Source organism: Microtus oregoni, unplaced genomic scaffold, assembly GCF_018167655.1.
Source record: "Microtus oregoni isolate MIOR12 unplaced genomic scaffold, Mior012 000026F_ref0000081, whole genome shotgun sequence".
Lineage (NCBI taxonomy): Eukaryota > Metazoa > Chordata > Mammalia > Rodentia > Cricetidae > Microtus > Microtus oregoni.
The window spans coordinates 13,866,923-13,892,843 of NW_024543085.1; the positions used below are offsets into that span (position 1 = coordinate 13,866,923).

The 25,921-nt window shown below is 42.9% G+C and overlaps 1 protein-coding gene across 4 annotated transcripts in view; it reads left to right on the forward strand.

The window, feature by feature from the left end:
* Met (MET proto-oncogene, receptor tyrosine kinase) overlaps positions 1-15,410 on the forward strand; it is a 108,013-nt gene extending 92,603 nt beyond the window's left edge. For all 4 annotated transcript variants that reach the window (XM_041675446.1, XM_041675449.1, XM_041675448.1 and 1 more), the window contains 5 exons: positions 489-670; positions 3,029-3,138; positions 4,317-4,482; positions 12,851-12,987; positions 13,090-15,410. In XM_041675446.1, coding sequence (XP_041531380.1) covers positions 489-670; positions 3,029-3,138; positions 4,317-4,482; positions 12,851-12,987; positions 13,090-13,300 — 806 coding nt within the window. In that variant the 3' untranslated portion in view covers positions 13,301-15,410. The remainder of the gene's footprint in view (positions 1-488; positions 671-3,028; positions 3,139-4,316; positions 4,483-12,850; positions 12,988-13,089) is intronic.
* The last annotated feature ends 10,511 nt before the right edge of the window (positions 15,411-25,921 follow it).

Sequence of the window (25,921 nt, forward strand, 5' to 3'; positions counted from 1 at the left end):
TGCTCTTTGCATTTACCAATTCATCATGGGTGACTCACAGTCATCTCTAACCCTAACTCCCAAGGGACAAGGGATCCAATACCTGCTTCTGGCCTCTGAGGGCACTATTCTCTCTCTCTGTCTCTGTCTCTCTCTCTCTCTCTCTCTCACACACACACACACACATCATCATCATCATCATCACAATAATAATAATAAAATATTTCAAAGTAGACATTATGCTGTTCTGTTGTTAATCAGTTCTTAGTTGTAGAATTCTCAAATGCAACCTCACAATGGGTAAGGAAAGTAGAAAAGAAAAAAAAAAAAAGCTTTCTGCCCAGGACCCCATTCACTCAGACATGTTGTAGAAAGAGCACCCTAAGGTTGAAGCATCCAGACAAGGTGTCACCAGCTTGTCCTCACACTTCCTTGTGCTTGCTATCTAAAGTTGAAAAGGGATTTGTTGTCCTGTAGGGAAGCTAATGTCTCAACACTGCATTCCACAGGAATCACAGATATAGGCGAAGTCTCCCAGTTTCTGACTGAGGGAATCATCATGAAAGACTTCAGCCACCCCAATGTTCTCTCGCTCTTGGGGATCTGCCTCCGGAGTGAAGGGTCCCCACTGGTGGTTCTACCATATATGAAACACGGAGATCTTCGAAATTTCATTCGGAACGAGACTCACGTAAGTACTCTGCTAAGTTTATGAATCCACAAATTGGCTGTCAGCCAGCCACTCCTTCAACATGTTGTTTCAATTTTGGCAGATGAGATAGGATTTGCTATACTTCAGGCTAACCTGGTACTTACTCTGTAGCCCAGGCTAGTCTCCAAATTCTCTGCAGTCCGCCTCCCTCAGCCTCTTGAGTACCAACATTGCAGGTCACATGACACCACACTTTGGCTTGCCTTCCTCTTTTAAGGTTTTATTTTTATTTTATGCATGTGTTTACCTATATGTATCCCTGATACCTAGTACCCTAAGAGAGCATCATATCTCCTGGAACTATCATTACAGACAGTTATGAACCCGCCACCATGTACATGCTGAGAAACAAATCCAGGTCCTCTGCAAGAGCGGCAAATGCTCACCACTGAGCCCTCTTTCCAGCCCATTTGTTTGTTTGTTCACGTGTTTGTTTGTTTATTTGGTGTGTTTGGGTGTGAGCACACGCAGCTATGGGGACACATAAACAGGCCAAAGACTGGCACTGTGTGTCTCCCTCAATTCTTTCTCAACCTTAGGTTTTGAGACAAGGGTCTCTCACTGAGCCTAGAGTTCATCATTTTGTCTAAATTTGCAGGTTAGTGAGCCCCTAGGATCTGCCTGTCTCTGCTCCCTGCTCTGGGTTTCAGGTGCCCCATGCTTATATCTGGCTTTTACATAGGTGCTGGGATCTGAACTCAGGCTCTCCTGCTTATGAAGCAAGCACTTTACCCACTGAACCCTCATCTCAGCCCCAACACAAGCATTTGAGTCTCGTAAAAAGTTGCTTGCCACCGGGCGGTGGTGGTGCACGCCTTTAATCCCAGCACTCAGGAGGCAGAGGCAGGCGGATCTCTGGGAGTTGGAGGCCAGCCTGGTCTACAAGAGCTAGTTCCAGGACAGGCACCAAAGCTACAGAGAAACCCTGTCTCGAAAAAAAAAAAAAAAAAAAAAAAAAAGTTGCTTACCAATGCAGCCTAGGCTACATAAGCTACATGCTGCCTTAGAAGGAGGACTATGTCATTAATAATCCTTATATTGATCACATATTGAAATAATATTTTAGAAAATTTGGGTTAAAATATATTATGGTATATTTCATCTACTTTTATTTAAAGTATAGCTGTATCATACTTTATATTATACTGAATCGTGTTGAACTAGACAACAAACAAATCATGAGCATAAATATGTATGTTTACATATACACTAGCTCACAGGGTGGGAGTTTTGTGTATTTTGCTCATTCCTGTGGCTCCAGGGCTCAGCACATAGGCTCTTAGTAAATGCTACTTGAATAAATGAGCTCAAAGTTGCAAAGTGGACCGAGGCTCGTGTGGCTGTGAATTTTCTTTATGACCCTTTAACTGGGCCGTAACGTTGAGCAAGCTTGGGGATCCGGGGTGAGGAGCATGGACTGAAGAGCTCCTAGAACTCAGCTGACGTCATAGCCTCAGGCTTGGCCTTGCTGCCCAGGTCCCTGTGGGAGTCCACCAAGTAGCTTTGCTCTTCGTCAAAAATGTCTTTATAAACACTAAGCTAAATAAGCCCTGGGACTATAAAGAGATACTTTCTGTTCATCCAAAAGAATAGAGCACCCCGGACTGCCAGTTCTTTGCAGGGAGCGAAACGGACATTGCAAAGGTCTCACTTTAACACTCTTCTCTCTCTGATGAGGCTGGCGGCTGGCAGTTTAGATGAGCTACCAACTCGGCAACACTGTTCTCCCAGGATGTGGGAGAGATGCCCTACTGCCCACTCCAGAATAGGAGCTGGCCTCTTAAAACCCAGAGAGTGGCTACTGGTACCTCACACACACGTCTGAAGGAGATGTCTAAGCCACAAGCTGTGGCCTGCCCTCAGGCTGTGGGTATCACAGGAACTGCAGCCTTCCGTCTGGGTTCTTGTCGGGAATCTTATGCTCACAAGCTCCATGATGGCTGCTGAAGCAGAGATGGCCTTTTGGACACTGCGAAGCAAATTATCATTTCCACAGGAGCTGCCTCCTGATCAATCTGTCTCATCACACACGCTGAATAATAAAACCTACATTTTAAAACATCTGCATTGTCCCACCCGGAAAGCAGAACCTGTAACACCTTCCAAACAGAAGTGTGTATGACATAACAAACTATCTTTATTAAAAAAAAAAAAAAAAAAAAAAAACCTTGCCTCACACTTTGTATACAGTACTAGTTAACAAATAGTTATGGCTCCCCATGGAGCATGAGTTATTATTTGAGACAAGATAAGTCATATAAACATTACAGTATTCTCAGAACACTGTTAGGACATCGAGTGCTTAGTTTATGCTTTCCCAACTCTCTTTGATTGCAGAACCCAACTGTCAAAGATCTTATAGGATTTGGTCTCCAAGTAGCCAAAGGCATGAAATATCTTGCCAGCAAAAAGTTTGTCCACCGAGACTTAGCTGCGAGAAACTGCATGTAAGTATGAAAATATCATCATGCACAAAGTACAAATGAAATGTTTGTTTCTCACTACTCAGTGCTGGTAAGGATGTTCCTTTTCTCTCTGGAGCAAAGTCTGAATATCCTGGACGATTTTGAGTAGATATGTAAGCCCCTGCTGGGGATGTGGGAGGGGTTTTTAGTTTTATCAGACAAAGCATTTAAAAGGTTGCTCCACGGGGGCTCTCCAGCAGCTGCTCCTTCCTTCAGCCTTCCTGGGCGCTTCCCACCAGCAGTCTCCAGTGTTGTGGTTTCACACTGTATTAGCGATGGGGAGAGGGAATTTGATCTCCAGCCTTAGACAGCGAAAAAGAAAAACTGGTAACAGGAATACCAAGGCAGTGCAGCTCCCAGCAGTAGACTTGCAGCCAGCCTGCAGACGTCTTACCAAAGATGGTATTTGGAGACGAATATACAAAGAACTTTTATTTGTGTCTGGCTGCCTGGCTGTGTAACAACAACAGTCAACAGTTTATAATTGGATCTCTGCTTTGCCTTGCAGAGCGCTGATTCATGGCTCCTGGTATGTGTGAATGAGAAAGCTATGCTATTAATTCTCTACCTAGATTTTGGTCAGGGGAACGTCATAGAACCGCATTCAACAAGGGCTGCACAGCTTTAGATAGCAGAAGACTTTTTTTTTTTTTGTTTTTTAACATGACAGCTTCGTTGGGCGCTTAGCCTTCTGTCTCATTGCCTCACTGATGGCACATAGCAGTTGTATGTGCTCGTTGGCATGTTTGAGAACAAAAGGGGGCAAAGTATCAATACCATTGCCTGTTCATTCCAAGGAATGTATTGTTGGTAAGATGACCAGGGAAGACTAGTGATGCGGGGGATTGCATTGGGTAGCCTGATGCCCTAGTTATGTTGCAACCATGGAAAGCTAGGGGGAAGGCAACTTTCCCTTTTCTCCGGACCTACATTAGAGCAAAATGCCATGTCATTCATGATGTCGCTCTCTGGCCGGTGGAATCTGTATTGGTAAATGTCAACCTTTTTTACTGAGGAGATCCACCGTAATTTAGTGTTAGTCAATAGGCCAGAGGAACTCGTAGATCTCTAATACCGAAGCCACCTTTCTTAAATCTATAGACATTCAGCACTGTTGTAAATTATTCTACTTCAGTCCATAATTGATTTTTCTGCTGTAGGTTGGATGAAAAGTTCACCGTCAAGGTTGCCGACTTCGGTCTTGCCAGAGACGTGTACGACAAAGAGTACTACAGTGTCCACAACAAGACGGGAGCCAAGCTGCCAGTGAAGTGGATGGCCTTAGAGAGCCTGCAAACGCAGAAGTTTACCACCAAATCAGACGTGGTAATGTGTTCGCCATCCCTAAATTTCTCTTCCTTGACTTTCATTCCCATAGTTGTATGGTAACATGATTTTTTAAAAAAGTTCTCCAGGCAGTGGTGGCACACACCTTTAATCCCATCACTCAGGAAGCAGAGGCAGGACATATCTCTATGAATTCAAGGTCAGCCTGGTCCACAAAGTGAGTTCCAGGATAGCCAGACCTGTTATACAGAGAAACCCCGTCTCAAAAAACAAACAAAAACAAAAAACCAACAACAATAAAAATTCAACACCACTATTTGCAGGGTATCTTCATTTGTAAAACTGGAGCTGACTGTCCAGTACGTACCAAACTATATTCATAAATTATCTTGTTTATTCGAAAATATTTGTAGAGCGTAGCACCACACTGAGCTATGAGCAGAGACCCTAATAACCTCTCAGAGGTCCCATCTCCAAACATCATCACACACAGAAATCTAGGCTAGTAATATTTTATTTCTAATTCCAAAAGAAATTATTCGAAAGAATCTCCACACGACAGTGAGGAGGGAGGCAGAGAAGCTGAGGACCCCAAAGAAGAGACTAACACGGAAGCCAGAGGAAGAGAAAACATCAAAGGGATGTGGGGTTGGGAAGCAAGTCCACTGTTTCTCTCTGGAGCAAAAAGAGCCTTGGCTTTGGCCTCTTCGGACCTGAGTAGTTTGAAAGTCTAGAGCATGCACAGAGTGTGAGTGCTGCGTGAAACCCAGAGTGTGCTTGCTGTTCTACTCACACGCAGCAAGTCAGGGCGAGTGTGATGTTTAGGTAGAAAAACATCCAATGTCTTACCCTTAAGGATACAACAATAAATCTGTGCCGCCAATACACAAGACATCCAGGAAATGTTCCCGCAGGATGTGACCTTCAAAAGAGAAGGTTGGTAGCTGCTGACAGACGACAGGAGACGGGGACTGAGGGTACTAGTGAGAAATAGCTCACTGCATTGTCAGCTAGAGGAGGGGGTGGACTCAGTGGTCATCTAGTTTCTGATCCTATAAGGAAGAGGAAGCATTGACAGTAACGTGAGGTGACTAGCAGTTCGTTATCAATAAGTATGTCCCAAGTCATGGCAGTGTAAGGGGAATTCTGGCAACACAAGATCTATAGAGGAAAATGTGGTAGTGCATGGTAGAGGTTAACACCTGAGATTTTGACACTGAAAGACTGTAAAGAAATGAATGCTAGAGATACTGGAACAAAGGTGGAGGGTGAATGCCTGAGGAGAGAGCTTAGCTATCCTTAGAGAACGTGTCATTCATTCAGACTTGACTGCCAATAAGCCTACAGAAGAGAGAGCCAGTGTTAACAAGTCAATAGCAAGGAGACAAGATGAAAGAACACAGTTTTAAAAATAGACACAGTATCTGAATGGGCATTATACCAAATACATGTGTGATTAACTAGCTAATAAGCACGTGAAGAGAAAACATGCCCACACAGAGTATGGATGTCTGCAGTAGGATTATTCATAATAGCTCCATCCCTAATATTCACCACCTGAAGGATGGCTAAGTGAAATGCGATGGATTTTGTGCTGGGGAGATGCCCCAGACAGTAAAGCCCATGCGGTGCGCGCTTGAGAACCTGCGTAGTTCCTAACACCCACATAAAAGCTGGGCAAGGCAGTATACACCTGCAGTTCCAGCCCTGAGGAGCCAGGGATGGAGAAGATCCCTGGGACTTGCCGTCAGTCTAGTCTACTCAGGTTGGTGTGCTCCAGGTTCAGTGAAAATCCCTGCCTCAAAAATCTGAAGGTGAGCCGGGCGGTGGTGGCGCACGCCTATAATCCCAGCACTCTGGGAGGCAGAGGCAGGTGGATCTCTGTGAGTTCGAGACCAGCCTGGTCTACAGAGCTAGTTCCAGGACAGGCTCCAAAGCCACAGAGAAACCCTGTCTCAAAAAACAAAAAAAACAAAAAAAACAAAAAAAAACAAATCAAACAAAAAATCTGAAGGTGATGGGGCTTTGAGAGGTGGCTTAGCCAGTTATCAGTATCCATGTAACAGCTAACAACCGTCTGTCAATCTAGTTTCAAGGAGTCCACCCCCTTCTTCTGGCCTCTGTGGGCACCAGCAATACAGACCTGATATGCATAAATGCGGGCCCATACATGTAAAATAAAAATAAGGTGTAGAACAGTGAAGGAAAATACCCAACATAGACCTTGGCCTCTGTGCTTCACACATATGCACATGGACTCACATACGTACACACATGCCCACATAAGAACCCCCCAGCACACACACAGAGTGTTACGCCTATGTAATACAACACCAATTGGGAATATACAGGAATGGCTGACATGCTGCCGTGCAGATCAAACTCCCAAAATTATGTCAAGCGAAGGAACGCAGACTTGAAAGATAAAATGTTCAATGATTTCGTATGTAGGACATTTCTAGAAAGCAGTAGAAATATAAATAGAGGAGATCATTGGTTGCCTGTAGCTGAAAATGGGGGTGGAGGCTGATGACAAATGAGCATGAGGGAACTTTATAGGGTTCCAACGGAGCTAAAACTGAATGGCAATGGTATCTATAATCTAGCTGCATTTTCCCAGTATCATTGACTAAATCCTGATAATCAGGGAATTCTAAAATCTATAAAGTAGATGTCATCAAGAAAAGACCTCTCCCAAAGACCACAAAAAACTAAAACTTTTAAAAGAAACTGCAGAGTATCAGCACAGTTTCTCCCCCTCTCCCTGAAAGACACTATGATACTGTGACATGTAGGCCACAGTATTAACACGGTTTCTCCCCCTCTCCATGAAAGGCACCATGATACTGTGACATGCAGGCCACATGCAATGCGGCTTTGACAAACAAATGCTGATTGCGTGGAATAATTTGAGTAAGGTTTCACCTCAAAGGCAACATATACTTTTGAATGTTGACGTGGACGTTTCCAAAAGCATGAAGTAAGTTGAATGTATGTGGAGTCCGACAAGCAAACGCTTGCCTGTGTATCAGCAGGCTCTGTTTTTAGCCGATGCCCAGGTATAATTTGGCCTGCATTCGAGTGAGCTCGAAGTCAGTTCCCATGAGATTACTCAAGCCCATCCTGCACCATCCAATGGCTCTCATTTTACGCATCACTAAAGTCTGTGTTCTCACTTGATCAGGCCACAGGCTTTCCTTGGCCCTCATTCTGGTGGTCTCTCAGAAGATATTACCCAGGGTCACCCAGCCCTTCCTTGGAACACCCACTTCCCTTGGTTTCTAGACACTGCACTTTCTGGTTTTCTTCCTGCTTCCTGGTTGTAAGCATCTTGATTTATTACTGTCTTTATCCTTCCTTCCTGTCTTCCTTCACACTCCTCCTGTATGTAGCTTTCCCTCAGGATACTCTCAGGGATCAAATGCCCTCAGAGTTGAGATTTTCTGTCAGCAGTCACCTTTGACCCTGCCTGTAGGTCATCATCAGCATCAGGACTTTCTTATACTCAAAATTAAATTCTTTCCTCCTCCTCCTCTAGCAAATCCTCAACTCAGTTTCTACCCATGTTATTACCATTTTGTAAGTACCTACCACACATTCTTTTCTGTGGCCCTTCTTAGGTCTTCAAGTTTTGACAAACGGAGATAACTGTATCACCACTGCCACCACAATCTGTTCTTGTGCCATTTTGTAGTCGGCCTCTCCCAGGACCTGGGAATCACTAACTTGTCTCTACAATATTTTTTTCCTGGAGTGTTTTGTATACAGAATCATAAGCAGTAGCCTTCAGAGAATGCCAACTTCACTCAGAACAAGGCATTGAGAACATACATGTTGCTCTATTGGTAGTTTTGATGGGTCAGATCAACATTCAGGTTTATTTTTTACTGGGTTGAAAACACATGTGGATAAACCATTTTATCCACATTTAAACATCTACTGCAGTAGTTAACTGTGACGCCTTTGATATGACGGATCTCGAGAACTTTGTTCTCCCATCAAAACTGAAACAATGTTAATTGAACAAAAATTTTCCTTTTCGCTTTCTTCCAGCTCCTGATTACCCGTCTACCTTTGCCTTTAAAACAAAATATGTCCTAGAATCAAAGTTATAAAACATTTGTCCTTTCATTGTCTGGCTTGTTTCAGTTAATGTGATGTTCTCAAGGTTTAGCCACGCTGTAGCATATGACAAAGGCTTCTTTCTTTTCTCAAACTGAGTGAAATTCTATTGTGCATATAATAGAACAGTCTTTTAGTAGACATTTGGGTTTCTTACCCCTCTTGACTGCTATGAGTCATGCTACAACAAACTGCAATAAACCAATTGTTTTATCTTTTTAGTTGTGCTAGAAATATACCCAGATGTGGAGATTTATGAACCATCCGGTATTCTATTTTCTTTCTCTTTTTTTCAGTACAATATTCTATAGAAAGTAGTTTGTCCTTCTGAGTCCTGGGTTATTGTATAGATATACTAAGTTTAATCTGTTCACTCACCATCTGAAGCATTATATGTTTAGGCAGTTGCCAACACATAATTGCCAATGCATTTGCTAAAAAGTTTTGTGTGAGTATATTTGTTTGTTTTAGATATTTAGGAGTAGCACTCCTACATATTCAAATTTGTAAGAAAGGGCCACATGTTTTAGAGAGCGGCAGCTTGATTTCATTTCCCCACTGGTGATTCCAGTGGGCTCCAGCCATTCAGCATCCTCACCTGCCTGCGCTTGGCATTGTCACATTTGGGGAAGTTAAGTCAATCTAGTAAAGTTGTGTTTCCTTTTTTATCCAAATTTCTCTGATGAATACCGGTATTGAGCATATTTGTGTGCTTGACGTCATCCTTGCATCTTTTTTGGTGACATGTCTAATCAAGCCTTACCCCTTTCATTTTGAGTTGTTGGAGTCGTGTGTGTCTTCTGGGCACAGGTGTGCCATCAGACAAGTGTTTTTGTTGTAGTCTAGTACAGCACTTTTATGTAAGCTCTGACCTCTAACTCCTGTCCCTTGAATTCTCCGACTTCCTTCTGATGCCCTTGCTTGAGGTCTGTTTCTCTCAAGAGTCTCTCTTCTCCATTCTACTCCCTCTCCATCTTGGATCCTGGGTCTGATGGCCTCTTACAACTCTGACTTCCTTGTCCTTACAGCAACTATAAAGGTCATTGCCATTGTTCACCCATTCTAGGAATTAAATAAAGTAATAATTTGGGGAGGAAGTGATGTTAACACGTGCTACACTATATGACAGACGCTCTTCCGCCATCAACTTGCAGTCAAGCTCCACAGGCTTCCATGACTCTCATCCCGAAGTACCCTTCCCTGTTCTTATTCAGAATCCTCCATTTGAGGATTTGTGGGCCAGCTTCCCCAGCTTCAACCCCACCCCACCCTTGGACAGGATCTCATTCATGTTTCCCAGGCTAGTCCCAAACTCGCAATAGAGACTGGCCTTGAACCCGTTATTATTCTGCCCCAGCTTCCTGCATCCAGGACTGGAGGTGTCTGCCACCATCCCCAGCTTCATGTGTATACACTTGCTGCTGCATCACCCCATCCAGAAGTCTGATGTCATGAATCCCTGAGACAAATTTTGCCAGTTTTATGGGACCCGTTTTCCTTCACTCTTCCCATATCTTTGTGGGTGCCCTTTGACTTTTCACCACGGTTGTACCTCTTTTCTATCATCAGTCATGTTCTGGTTGCACAATGCTCTGAGCACTGTTTGTCAGTCCAGGACCTATCTAGTAGCTTGGACGGTAACCTCCTTGTACAAGATCAAAGGTCAATAGGTTCCTGTTCCGTGGACTTAAATTTTAACTCAAAGTCTAGAGCTTAAGCATTGACACCTTAACTTGCAAGAATAAGATTTGCATGAAAACTCTGATCTTGAGCGATTGAGTTGACAGTGAAATTACCTAGCTCCCTTCTGGGGGTGGGTCGTATTCTCTGCTTTGATCAAAGCATCCAATGACCTTAATGATTCTGGAATCAGATAGGATGGCTCATATTTATAACCCCACTATCAGGAAGCAGAGGTGGGAAGACTACTGCCAATTCAAAACCAAATTGGACTACAATGTGAGACAGTATCCCCATCCCTATGAAAGAGGGACAGGGGAGCTCTTTAGGGCTGGCAAGGTAGTTTGGGAGGTAGAGGTGCTTGCACATAGGCCTGATGACCTCAGTCTGCTCCCCATCCTGATCTCACAAGGTTGTAGTTGAGATCTGATTCCTGAGAGTTATTCTCTGACCGCCACATGCTTGCTATGGCATGGGTGCACTTGCACACGCACACACACACACACACACACACACACAAAACACACACTTTTAGTTTAAGAAAAAAAGGAGTAGCGACTAGAGAGATGGCTCAGTTATAAAGAACACCTACAACCCTTCCAGAAGACCCAAGTTCAGTTCCCAGTATCCACACTGGGCATCTCACAACTGCCTGTAATCCAGCTCCAGAGAATCCAACACTGTCTTCTAGCCTCCAAAGGAGTATAAACATGCAGAGCACATCCAAGAGTCATCAACACACACAAATAAAAATAAATACACCACTTGAAAGCAGAATGGTTGGCTCTTGTACTTGGGCAAAGGTAAAGAGCCATTAATGTGACTGCATTGGCAACTCCAACAACTGGAGAGCTGCCCTTGGAGGTTGCCACTTTCCTTCTGTCTCCGGATTCAAAGCCACGCATTATTCTCTTTGCTAAGTATTCGGAGCTATATTCGGTTCTAAACTTCTTCTTTCTGGTATGGATTCTCTGTCTCTAACACACACACACACACACACACACACACACACACACACCAGGCTCATGCCCTGCCCATTGATTCTTTCCTATAGGAGTGACCTGAAAGCATTGCCTACCAAGAGCTGGTATTCTGCGTCCCCTTCACAGAGTGACTTGCACACACTGACTTTTCTCCTTGACACATTCAGTCCATGTCTGGGGGAGGGGGTGACATGCATGACCTGTGCTGTTCTGCATACCTATGAAGTTCAGTAGATACAGCAAGACCCGAGAGTCGAGAGCTCTTTAAATCTTTATGCTGGTGTGAATTCACATATGTTGGGGAATTCTTAGAATTCCCTTAACTCCGCCTTGTATCTCTGGTCTCCCCATAAAACACTGATGTAACTGTTTCACATGAATCTGGCACTTCAGCATTTTTGGGTTTATTGAAATTAGTTTTCAGTAGAGAACTTTGTTGCCTAGCGATTTGATTAGTTATACTTCTAATACAGATTTTTGCTTACACTAGTTTAAACCTTTTCTTTTAACATTAACATTTAGATATGGTTACATTTTCCCTTTGGGGTGTGTGTGTGTGTGTGTGTGTGTGTGTGTATGTGTTTGATGTGTGTGCCTATTTGAACATGTGTTCTCACGTGTGTGTGTGTTTGTGTGAGTTTGTGTATGTAAATGCATGTGCACAAGAGAGCTGCTTATGGAGGCCTGATGTTGACACTTGATGTTTTCTTCAGTCTTTCTCCCTTGGATTTACTGAAGCAGAGCCTCTTGCAGAGCCTGGAGAACTCTGTTTAGCTAGTCTAACTAGCTAGTTTGTCCCAGGGATTCCCTGTCTCCACCTCCCAGGCTCTGAGATTGCAGAGAGACTTCCATGCCTGCCCATCATTTTGTGGTACTAAAGATAAGGACGCTGTCCTTAGATTCAGTTACATTTTCTGTCTCTTTAATTGTCTTTGAGTTGATGTTTTGCCCTGCGTATGTGCCTGTGTACATGTGCATGCCTGGTGTCCACAGAGGCCAGAAGAGGCTTGGATCACTAAAACTGGGGATGGCTCAGCAGCAGTTAGGAGCACTGACTCCTCTTGCAGAGGGCTTAGGCTCTGTTCCAAGCACTCACATCAGGCAGCTCACAACCACCTATAATAGTTCTGATACCCTCTGGCCTCTATGAACACCTGCAATCAAATGGTACATATTAGCTCACAAAGGCATGCAAGCATACATAAACAAAATATTTATCCATTTTTTTTAATTTCTGGGAGGCCACCTTTATTTATTAAAATCCAAAGTTCTGAGAAAACTATTAAAGGAGAAGATAGGAACATGTTGATACTTTAAACCTACAAGAAAAAACTCAAAAATCTACTCCACTACCCACAGATTAAATCATCACGTAGACTTCACATATTTTTTTTTCTGGAGACTCTTCATTACTTGTAATGTTTATCTCATCTCGTTCTGGTTTAAACAGGCCATGAAATGTACAGTACTTACTAGTCGTCTTTAGGGAAATTTTTGCGGTAAACAGAATGGCATTAAATATGTCAAGCCAGGATGGATTACGGAGCCCTACTGCTTTTCCCTTCATAGCTGTGTGATTACACTCCTCTCACTTGGCTTCCCTTGGTCTTATTATTTTTTAGTGGTCCTTTGGTGTGCTTCTCTGGGAGCTCATGACCCGAGGAGCCCCTCCCTATCCGGATGTGAACACATTTGATATCACCATCTACTTGTTACAAGGCAGAAGACTCTTGCAACCGGAATACTGCCCAGATGCCTTGTAAGTAAGGATCTCGGCAGGGTCCTCCATTGTGTCTGAAATTCGTGACTTTTACGGATGCACTAGAAATTGTGTCTCTCACGGCATTTCTTTCTGAAACAGGTATGAGGTGATGCTAAAATGCTGGCACCCCAAAGCCGAAATGCGCCCATCTTTTTCTGAACTGGTCTCCAGAATATCCTCAATCTTCTCCACGTTCATCGGGGAGCACTACGTCCATGTGAACACTACTTATGTGAATGTAAAATGTGTTGCTCCATATCCTTCTCTGTTGTCGTCCCAAGACAACGCTGATGGCGAGGTGGACACATGATGGACAGGAGGCCACAACCCCCATCCAACAAACAGTGCTCTAGACCTTCCCCACCAGTTCTCACTGCCTGGCCTTCGAAAGGCCACCCGATGGTTTTGTTGTTACTGTTTTGTTTCTGTTTTGCTTTTGCCAAAACTTTACTATTGAAGTTCCTGGATTCTGAGGAATTTCTCATCTGACAGTGCATCAGAAAAGCAAGCATGGTCCCCACTGGCTGAGGACCAAAGGGAACTACAGCTACGACAACACTCCTGTCTCACCGGAGTTCAAAACCTCCGTTCTGGGTTGAGGTTTCATAAAGTCTTATTTTTGGTAAGGAAGTGATACCGTGAACTTTGAAGACTTCTCACAGAAAACCCAGAAGAGGGAGCCTCATGCATGACAGATGTGGTGGCCCCAGCAGGCTGCTTGTTGGGATCTCAGTGTTTTTAAACGTATTTTGTTGTGTTGTGGTCATGGAGATTTTCCATTTTTGATGTTGTCCACCCATCAAGTGAACATTCCCTTTTAAATTTTCATATACACATTCCTTTGGTTGCAGGAACATCCACAGACAATGTACTTATTGTCAAGATAGCATGACATGAGATGTGTTCATAAAGTATCAGGGATTTTATGGGTTGTACCTAGATGGCCATAGGGAGATTTTTTTCAAAAACAAAACTTTGTTACAGTAAAATATTGTCATTCAAATCTCAGATGTTTAGCCAGGAGTAGTGGACCACACCTGTAATCCCAAGCGTTGAGGAAACTGAGGCAGACAGAGTACCACAAGTTCGAAACCAGCCTTGGCCACATAAGGATTGACAGGCCAGCATGGGTGAGAGTTTTAAGACTCTGTCTCAGCAAAGAAAAATTCGACTGTCTGAGAGAGATCTTGCTCTGATCTCATGAACGTGGACACATAGTTGTTTTTTTAATCTGTTTTTTAAATGACAACTCTAAAAAATAAGTAGCTTGTGGTGATAAACCTTTGGAAAGGCCCCTCAATGTGTTTTTAAAGGACAAGAAAACTAAAAAGTTCACTATTTCCAGTCATGGCTTGTGTGGAGAGCCAAGAAAGGATCAATGGGCTGGAAATATTTACTCTTTCTCAGGTGGAGGCTTCTCACCTAAACAACTGGCGGCAACACTTTTGGGGAGTCTCATTCTGCGCTAGGACACACTGTAGGTTAAGCAAAAACATATTTTCAAAACAGACAAAAAGCCACTTGACAACCTTGAATGACCAGCTCCTCTGGACAGGACTGTTGACACGTTGTGCTCTGTGGAATTTTGTGCTTTACTACTGTCTGGTGCATGTGGCTTAGGTTACTCTAGCTGGTTTTATCCGTGTAAACATTGAAAGTATTATATTTTTATAGAAATGTTTATTTTTAATGATGTAAGAAAATTGTCGTTAGGCCACAAAAATACTGCACTGTGAACGTTTAGGAAGAGGTATGTGAGAGTTGGATCGCCAGCGGCATGATTTTTTTTTTCCTACAGGGCTGTAAATTGTGATAAGGAAGGGTTCTGATTGCCAGCACACCCCGCCCTCATTACGTCATCAGGACTTGAAGCCAAGGGTTAATAGAGCAAACTGTGACATGGGTGTGCTCTGCTGAAACCCAATCGTTGGGCTTGGCTGTTTTTGCAGGAAAAATGATGGCCATCAAAAGGTCTTTGATGGTGGTGGAACATACCAGAATACATAAGGAGCCGTAGCACAGATTTATTTCAAAGCCAATATTACTGCTTCGTGAGTATGAAGAGTAGTTCTAATTTACAGAGCGCTGTCAGGTGGACGGCAGAAAATGACCATCTGCTCTGTAAAAAGAAGGAACTGTCTCTATGAGGGCAAGAAACTGAATCCACCAAGAACAGAAAGAGCTGCGGGAGACACCCATACCTGTACATACTTGCGCGAGAAGCGGCAACGTGAAAGTCACCTTTTCTATTTATGAACTTTCCTCGGGTAATGTGTCTGGACCGACTGTGGGAGTCAATCATTCTTCTAAGAATTCGACACTTGTCACTGCCTATACCTGCAGTTGAGCTGAATGGTACTTTGTATGTGAATAATTGTTCTGATAAATCATACGGTTAAAATAAAGTGACGTAACATCTTGTCTACTGTGAGTCGGCTCTAGCTAGTCATGCTTGATTACCTGTCTCATTTACATAATGACAGAGGAAGCCTAAGATTGATTTCACCTGGCTCCATGGCGCTCCTCCATAGACCAGATGCCGATTCTTTAATGCATGGGCAATAGCTAGATAGCTGCATGCTTGACTCTCTGGAAGCCTCTTTTGCTCAGGTTTGTCCTGAGCTTTTAATTCCCTGCATTGTTCTGGCAACCTTTCCCCTGCTAGAGTACTTGGCTCTGATTTAACTTGGGGCTCTTCTCCAACAAGATGAGTATCCATGGGCCAGAAGCTATGACAAAAGAGCTGCAATGTACAGTTGCTAGAAAGATGGATACCCAAGTGGCAGCTGGGAAGAGATGCCTTTTTGCCCCCCTCAAAGCCCCCCTTTTGATATACACATGTGCCCACCCTTTGGGATCTTTACTTATCAGAGAAACTGCATTCAGGTTATCGCTATATTCTTGTAATGATATTTACAAAGATGAGATTCAAGCCATCTATAAATTTTGTAGCCCTTCAGGGATATTTGATTCTTAAAAAAAAAAAGTCCGTACAGATGTTGACAAAATAAGATTGGAGCGCTTGTTCACAGGCAGCCTGCCAGCCAAGAGATGCAGTCTCACACAAAGCTCCTTTATTCCTGTCTTTTGAAGACATAATCCTGTCATCTTTATACCCTTAGTATTTGGCACTTACAGTTACTGAACTGACACACCAGCTCCATTTCCTGTCACCCACTTTAAACCACCCAGAAACAGTTCTTGTCGATGTATCTCCTGTGACATTTGGTGTACGCTGACACAGACAGGAGGGTAGGGACCTTCTGAGCGGCGATTGTCTTAGTTAAGGTTTCTATTGCTATGATAAAATACCGTGACCAAAAGCAACTTGGGGAGGAAAGGGTTTGTTTTAGTTTATGGTTATACATTGTGATCCATCATCAAAGGGAGGTCAGGGCAGGAACTCAAGCAGGGACCTGGAGGCAGGAACGGAAACAGAAGCCAGGATGAGGCCTGCCTACTGGATTTCTCTTCATGGCTTTCTCTGCCTGCCTTCAGATATCTTCCAAACCACCAGCCCAGGGTGGTACTGCCCACAGTGAGCTGGGCCCTCCTAAACCAACCATCAGTCAAGAAATGCGCCACCCCTTCAGTCTTGTCCACAGAAAGTCTGGAGGGGACATTTTCTCACTGGAGGCCCCTCCTTCTAAACTGGTATTAGCTTGTGCCAAGCTGACATAGAATGCGCCAGCATAGAAAATAATATGGACTGGGGGTTGGCTTAGTGATTGAAGTGCCTGTCACACAAGCATGAAGACTAGAGTTCAGATCCCTAGAACCCAGAGGAATGTCAGGTAAGCATAGCAGCCAGTCTCTAATTCCAGCTCTGAAGGTAGAGGTGGGGATTCCCAGCACACGTGTTTTTAGTAAGAGCTGGGTAATGGAAGCCTTGATTCCAAATGTAATATAGGAGAGGGTGCAGGCTCGTTTTACGTCAGCTTAATACAAGCCAAAGTCATCTGGGAAGAGGGAACCTCAACTGAGAAAATGCCCCCACCAGATTAGACTACGGTACATTTTTCTAATTAGTAATTGCTGTGGGTAGTCCCAAAGTACTGGGGATAATGCCATCCCTGGGGCCAGGTCCTCGATGGTATAAGAAAACAAGCCATGAGTCAAGTCAAGCAGCAGTACTCTTCCATGGCTTCTGCTTCAGTTCCTGCCTCCAGGTTCCAATCCTGCTTGAAATCCTGCCCTAACTTCCTCTGATGGTGGACTGTAATGTGAAACTGTGTACTTTTGGCACTGTTGGTCATGATGTTTTATCACAGCAATCGAAAGCCCAAGAGAGTAATGAAGGTGATTCTCAACAGCAACCACAGTACTCCACATGCAGACACCCACATACCAAAGTACACACACACACATCCATGAAGATAGAAAAATAAAAATAATATTGATTTTGCATTGCTTTTGCATGTTCTGAGTATTTAATTGTGGAAATTTATCTTTATCTCATAAGCAAACATCAATTATATTTTTACTCTTTGACCAACCGGGCAGATTTCATCCTTGGAAAAAATAAAGAGATATATATCCTATAAAAAAAATGTATCAAATGTTCAGGTGGTGATATCTTCCCAGTTTATTTTTAAAAATAAGAATAATATGATAACAAAGAAATTATCATTGTTTTCAACAAATAATTACCAAGCAACTTGTATGTCAGATAGTGTTAGGTGATAGGGTGGTAAAATTGTCCTTCTTGTTCCAACGAACTCAATGGATAAGACAGACAAAGTACACAGTTGGTGAATATTACACCTTGGCTTTTTATACATCTGTCTTCAAGAAGCATGACAGTTAAACACACAAAAAAGCAGTAGGCTCCTGTGCAGAGGGATAAAGCTCTCACTCAACCTACAGCCGTGTATTTAACCTCCCTACATCTGACTCTTCAATAGACAGGTCCTGCTTAACTCACAACTTTGTTTCAGGTCACAAAATGAGTGTGCAAAGCATGTGATGTCACTGCCCCTGAGTAATTGCAATATTATTACGAGCTTTAGTGCAGGACAATAAAAGCCCGCGCAAGGGCGACGGACCTTAGAGGTCTTTAAAGGCAAACCTTCACTCACACTGTGATTCTACCCATACCTTGAGCATAGGTAGATGGAAAAGTGAGGGTACGAATGGGAAATACGACCAGACAGTGACCGTGTGGTGGCACTTTGCATCCAGTGCCGGATCCCTGAAGGACATCAACACCCCCTAACACTCCGACAGTGGCTGGTCCCCCTTTTTCTTGGTTAGATCTACAATTGACAAGAAATATGGAAAATAACAATCCACGTAAAATTCTAGGAACGTCGCACGAGGTGCTGTGATGGAGTCGGAGTCCCAGCGTTGGTGCCTAGAGATCATTCATGCTTTCATTTTGCTCAAGTGGGTTGTTGCTGACCGCTCCGGTTCCATTCAGGCAAAGTAGCTTGTATCCCGGGTTGTTTAGGTGGGTGGTATCTGTTGGGAAGCTAAAGAATACTTCATGGACATTCTTCTCCATGCAGATGACTGGACACAGGGCTACCCAGACACGACTCAGTCTGGCACCTCAGATAATGTCATGACACAGAAAGGCATGCAGACATACCTCAAAGGGAACAACACCTACCGCTGCCTTCCCTCTTCGGATCTGACCTTTTTCTTCGGGACTATCTTAATTTGCTATCTATCACAGAAATGGAAGAAAACTTCGGTCATAAGCCAGTGAAATATTTCAGTTGGTGAATTGAAGGTAATAAAACAGCGGCTGCCCAAACTGTCCTTTGTTGTAAATCAGAGCAAAGGTCTAGATTACATCAGTCCGAGGGTATTGATCACCATGCGGAGAGGTTTATAACCACTATTGACTTACCATGTGACCCTGGAGCAGGAATCTAGGCAAACTGAAAAAGCATACCTATGGTAATGAAAAGTCCACATTAACAGGGCTTGCCGTCCTTTCATGTGGCTAGGGCGGTGTTGGCTTCAAGGCGAATACTGAACAAATACTCGAGACGCAAGGAATGCCTGTCCTCTCCTGTTCCTTCACTGATGCTTCTGAGTTATTCTGATGTATGTGTTCTTATTATTATTAAAAATATGGATTCACAAGGCTCATATGGATTGTTTTTTCATTTTTACTTAATTATAATAATGTATTTTATTTTATCTTTTGATTGTCATACAAGGTAACAGGTTTCCTGATAACATTTTTCTACATGTCTGGATTGGATTCTCCCCTCCCCTCACTCCTCGCCCCCTCCTTGTCCCACTCCTCACGTATACCCTTCCTCCCCAGCGCCCTTGCCACTTCCTCATATGAATTGCTTATCAAATCATATAATTAATATCTAAATAACTCTAAATCCTTTATTATTGCTATGGTTTAAAAAAAAGATTGGGGATTCTGGAGACAGATCAGGGATAAAGCGCTTAACTGCATATCAAGAAGACCTGAGGAGTTCAAATCTCCAGCACCCATGTTACCAAAAGTAAAAAGAAAAAAAAGCCTTGGACTCCCTGATAGTTTACCTAATCCCAAATGATCAGCCCTAAACACATACATGCAACAGAAAATGAACTCAGTAGTTTTGAGGGGTTTTTTTTGTGTGTCTGTGAGTGTGTGTGTGTGTTTAAAGAGTTTAAAATTTAAAATTTGAAATTTGATTTTAAAAGGAGTGGGGGATGGAGTGGCATGATTATATACAATATCATTCTGGGACTCTCTGGTCAACTGGTCCAGTGGATAGGTGAGCTATCTAGGCTCAGCAGTCGACTGTCTCAAAGAGACACAGCAGAGACGGGTAAAGAGAAGCACCCAGTGCCAACTTCTAGTCTCCACAGCAGTACACGTGGGTGGACATGCATACATGTGTGTGTGTCTGTGTGTGCATGTCTGTCTGTCTGTCTGTCTGTCTGTGAGAAAGAGAGAGAGATGGAGAGGGAATATCATTGAAACGACCAACTTAGAATAAATTTCAAATAAATTTCATGCAGCATTGAAGAAGAAATCCTTAGATGAAAATGGTCATGTTTACTATGAATAAACAAAATTTTCAATCTTAAATAAATAAACAACCCCACCTTATTTCGGAGCACTGGCCTGAGCCTGCAATGACAACTCCCATCCCTTTTGTGGGAGAAGTCCTCTGTCTTTAGGCATTCACTTTTCCACTGCCACACAAGTCCATTCTTCTCACTACACAGAGCTCCAGACTGGCAGAAACATCCAGTAATCCTTAGACCACTTGGCTGGAACTACAAAAATGCATAAAATCTTACCAGGCCAAAAGAGATCAACTCTAAAAATCTTTGGCATCCAAATATGTCAGAACTGTTTTTAATCCCCCAAACCATTTGTGTTCCTTGCTTATGGTCTATGGAACCATAATATCCTATTTTTAAATTCCATATTTCATCTGCCTTTGCGGTTCCTCTTAATTTTCTCAGTGGTTTTATGCCTTTCGGCTGCCCATCTCTTATTTTATTTTTTGTTTTGCGTATTCTATTCTATTTTATTATTTTTTTCAGTGTTCAGAATCAAATCCAGGTCTTGGCACATGGTAGGTAAGAGTCCCAATACTGTGTCCCACCCCTGGCTCTGGCCCTGATGCTGAGTGCTAGGAACTGGTCATGTGCTCTCTGCCAGACCGAGCCCTTACTTTGACATCTGCTCTTTCCATTAGAGACAAGCCGGCAGGACCTTTCCTTCTTCACAGCCGTGACTAAAAAATCGCCATGTTCCTCGGTGGTAAAAGAAGAAATACCCAATGCAGGGTCTTTGTAAAACCTGCCCCAAGAAACCCAACTTCAGTCACATGATCCTCAGAGATAATTTCAGAAGCCCCAATAAAGAAAAACTACCCAAATATCCTAGTGCCAGCCTTCTGCAGAGCTGTTTCTAATTTGTTATGCTGCAAGAATTAGAACATTTGCCTTGGCGTCTGGGGTAGCCATGGGGGCTCTGGGAGCACCTGGTGAAGAAGCATCAAATGACTGCCCCGAAACAATTCAGAAAGAAAACATCCCCTGTTCAAACTAACCATACAGATAGTTTTTCATAAAGTGAACTTAGTATAGAAATAAAATAAAAAAATAACAAAATAAATAGTAATAACAATAATGATGTCATCCCGGGTTGTGTCATGGGGATTAATGGCTGTCTGGAAGCTAATGGGCTAAGGTAATACTCTCAGGGATTAGACTCACTTAATGAAACGCTGTTGGTTTAGTAAATGAATGTTTAAAATGACGAAAGTGAAAAATCAGGGCTGACTGACTCACAGGAGGAAGACGTGAAAGCAGGGCACTCCACTAACTGTGCTTACTGGGTTTATTATTATTATTATATTTATATAATAACAATATAATATATTTTATTATATATTATATATCATTATTATTATTAATCTGTGATTCAGAAAATTGGTGTGCTTTACAGCTGTTGCCTTTCACACATCTGTCCCATAATTTTACTCTGGGGATATGTGTATTTATAAAATACTTAACTGACAGATAATGAAACTGTTAATAAAAATATAACTCCCTCTAGTGTAAGCATATCGAATTTCTACAATTGAATGATTGCGTCCTAAACGCTCTGACCTGAAGACGATGTGGGTACTCTACAGGAGCTTTACAACATTGTCTCCTAGTTACACCAGGTTTAGAAGGCTGGGATTCTTCCAACCGTTGACCTCTCCCTTCCGCCCACTCTATATTGCTTTCTCCTTTTAACTTAAAAGACAGCTGCCAAAATCAAATATCTGACTATATCACTTACCTGATTCACAACCTACTTTTAAATTTTCCTGCATCATTCCTTTATATTGTTTGGGTTTGTTTGTTTTATTATAAATTGGATCCTCATGGAAAAACGTTTAACTGGACCAAATGCTATAAAGGACAGAAATGTCCTCTGACCACTGTCTCTGCCCGTCCAGCCTGGCTCTCCAGAATGACTCCTGCTGAACGTCTTCGTCTGTTAGCCCAGGAATGCTCCACCTTGGGAAGGGGTCCAGACGAAGCCAGATGTGTCCGTCGGTTTTTCAAGCGTTTCCATCGTTTTTATTAAACTGTTTGTGACTCAGCTGGAGCTCCAAAGGACAGAGGCTGTCTCTAAACCTCAGTGACTATGAACTCGGACCAAAAGTACCCACTCAGGATTAGAACTGCATCCACAGAGCTAGGATAAGAAATTAACTGTCCTTTCTGTCTACAGCAGTGATTTCCCAGTCTTCCTGGTACTGCGACCCTTTAATTCAGCTCCTCATGTTGTGGTGATTTCCAGCCATAAAATTATTTCGTTGCTACTCCATAACTGCAATTTTGCTACTGTTATTAATCACGATGTAAATATTTAATGTGCAAAACTTCTGTTATGCGACCCTGATGATAGTCGAGGCCCTCCGGCTGAGAACCATGGCTCTAGTCGCTTACAGTTCAGGGCTCCTTCAGACCAGGGCTCTCTAGAGGAGAGACTGAAATTGTTTCCTCCTCCAAAGCAGATTTGCTTATTTCTACTTGCAAAAACAGTACAAGGTCACTTCTGAAAGTTAACAATCGGCTACCCTTTCTTAAACTCGTGTTCCCTTTTGAGACAGACGTGTCAAACTGCCCAGAAGTTTTGAAAAATTTTAAGCTGAGATTGTTAAGTATAATTTGCTGCCTCCTTACAAAACGTATTCTTTGAGGCATTGTTGCAGGCACGCAGCTCACGGGTGACTTTTTACTGACTGGACTAAGCGTGTGCAAGCAGACACGACAGGGATGGGCTGTTGACTCCAAGTGCCTCTGTGGTGCAAGCACACATAACCTAATTTTATCTGTTACATAAGGCGACACATGTAGAAACTTGAAACCCCTGCCATCATGTTACCGGTTTAATCCTGTCGTAAGTCAGAGCGAACAACCGAAGAGGGCCACCGCTCACTCTCTTTCTGGTCAGAATGACTGGGGCACACGTTTGATTGTGCATATTTTGGAATCCCATGTGCTAGGTTTGAACAAATTCACCCGTGAGGAGTGGAGTGATTTTTCAGGCGAATCACTGAATCGTCCTCAATCTTAGTTTCCATTCGAAAGACCTTGATTTTCAATTTTTTCTTTTTGTTATCTGTAATCTGTTCTGCACATCAAGAAGATTCAATGGAGAAGGCCCTACCATAATTACCTCCAAATAAACAGAACAAGAGAGAGAAACACAGGGTGAATGCAATCAAGATACATTATATACACGTCAGGTAATCGCTTTAGGTTGTATTTTCCTTGTCTATAATTATATGCAATAGATTTGATTGCAACTATTAAATATTCAACGGGCTATTCTTATTGCTCATTGGTTGGTTGATTGATTGATGACTTGGCCTTTCTCTGATGTCCAGGCCAGCTTCAGCATCTCAGGATCCAGGATCATGATGCCTCAGGTAATCCTTCTGATTGTCTGGAGCTATCCGTGGGCTTCACCCTGCCCAGGTATCATGGTTTTGCCCTTCTCAATAAAATCTTTCCTTCAGAAGTCTCCATACAACACACTGATTCCCAAAACTCCCTCAACGAGCCCCATGGTCTCACTCTCTTCTGTGTGATTGCTGGGCTCACTCACAAGATGTGGTACTCAAAAGAGCTAAGGACTAGAGGTGGCATACAATTGGCAACAGCTCTCATCATGAGGGTCTGGTCCTTTGTTGCTAGCTAACCCTTAAATTGCCTCATGACTTTTCTGAGTCCAAAGTTTGGAGCCAAATAATAGCTCTTTCTCAAAGCCAAACACAAACGCTGATCGGGGATGGTCTCATGGGCTCACGAGAGGCATGATGAACTTCATCTCACTGGGACAATGTTTTTCCAGCATAATATATTATTCTTTGTTTAAATCAAAACTTCAATTCATTTCATTTTCCAAAAGCAACCCTGCCAGGTTTCCTTGATTTAATTGTATCTTTTTTTTTTGTCTGATGACAATGGAAAGCAGAAGAAAATATTCTTGCTAAGGAAATGAAATATTACCAAGAACAACAAGCCTTCTCACACTATAAAAGGTGATTTTTATAAGTTACCAAAAGAAAATAAAAAGTCTTTATCCTTTCATTGAGCAGTGTTATTAGGGCACATCTGTCCTGCCCAAAGTAAATGTTGGAAAGAAAGTTAACTAATTCATAAGGGTGCAGATAACGTTATTTTTAAAAGGAAATGGTTCTTCACACATAGAAACAATACAAAATGATAGCCAAACAAAGTGAGAATTTGGACAATTATTAAAGCAATTCAAGAAAAAGTGTGAGGCTCAGGTAAATATTGTTTACAGGGAAAACAAATGAAATCATTTCTGATTTTTTTTTTTTTTTGTCTAGCTAAAATTGCTCTCACCTTTACAGCAGAAAACTGGTTGATCAGTAAAAACTAAGAGTAAAATTTTGCAGAAGGGGTTAAAGCTAGATAGGCCCTATTTCCTGGCCCAGCTGTGCCGCCCTCTCCCAATTAGCCTCTGGGTAAATTTGGTTTTTAGTTCTCAATTTATTTTTATAATAATTTTATTATTCCATTTAAAAATATTGTTGAGTAGCCGGGCGGTTGTGGCGCGCGCCTTTAATCCCAGCCCTCGGGAGGCAGATGCAGGTGGATCTCTGTGAGTTCGAGACCAGCCTGGTCTACAGAGCTAGTTCCAGGACAGGCTCCAAAGCCACAGAGAAACCCTGTCTCAGAAAAAACAAAATATATATATTGTTGAGTGTGTGCTATGTAATGAGCCCTGTTCTGATGAAGGGAGGTTCAACAGGGGACACTAGCTAACTCTGCTGTACGCAGGAGGTATGTTTCCCATAGCGCTTAGAGCCATCTGCCCATAGAGAGATAGAAGTTTTGGGTGATAGGAAGGTTAGGGCCAGGAAGAGAGCAGCTTCTTGACACAGGGAGTCAAGGACACAGCCTCAGGGCACCGTTCAGGAGTTCCAGGACCGAGACTAAGAAAGAGTTACTTATTTCAGGCTAAAAATGCAGGGTTGTTATCTGAAAAAGATTAAATAAAACCATGCAAGCTTAAACTTAGTTTGTCCCTATTTTAAACCCCTTAACCCACTCTCCCTGTGTTAGTAAATTGCTGGTTCTAAAAGCAGAATGTAGCCACTACTGACTTTAAGGAATTAAAAAGGGAAAGCACACCTCCTCCAGATCAATTCATTTAGCCCAACTGAATGCAATGGGCAAACAAGCACTGTCGACTCTCAAGTCACCCCGCATCACAACAGTAGCCTCAGATGACAGGGTCCCTCTGGGGTACTTCATTTCATTCAAATCACTCTGCGGTTTGCACCACCCCTGCTGCAAACTATGTCTGAGATGGTCTCTGATTTCAAAGAAGAAAATTATCCCTTCTGCATTTGCCTCTTCCCACAAGGCATCCTCACTCCGGCCGAAGCTCAGATGATAAGCTTATGTAACCACCATCCTAAGTTGAGAAGCTTTCTCAAGACAATCAAAAGGGACTGTTCCAAACGTACACTCAGAAAACCCAAACCAGCATGTTTACCCACGATCAGAGCCTTTCGAATAAAGCAGGTGGCGATGCACAGGTAGGGGGTCTGGAGGGTGTAAGATGTCGTCAGTTTTGCAGACCCCGGCTCTCCGCCCTGCCACCCCTGTGTGTGGTGTCACCATGCACTCTGTGCTGCTATAACAGAATGATAAAGACTGGGTGATTTATAACCAACAAAAATTTATTAGTTAATGGTTCTGAAGAGTGTGAGATAAGAGGACCAGAATCTGCCAAGGTCCTTCATGATGCAGCATCCCACGGTTGGAGGGGCTAAGAAAGGGCAAGACGGAGAAAAGGGGGCCAAGCACGTTCGTCTATAATGAACTCCCTCCCTCCGCGGTGCGCGACAATCCATTTGGGAGGGCACAGCCCTCCTTTCGAACCGTCTTTCATTACGCTCCACTTGCCAACCCTGCT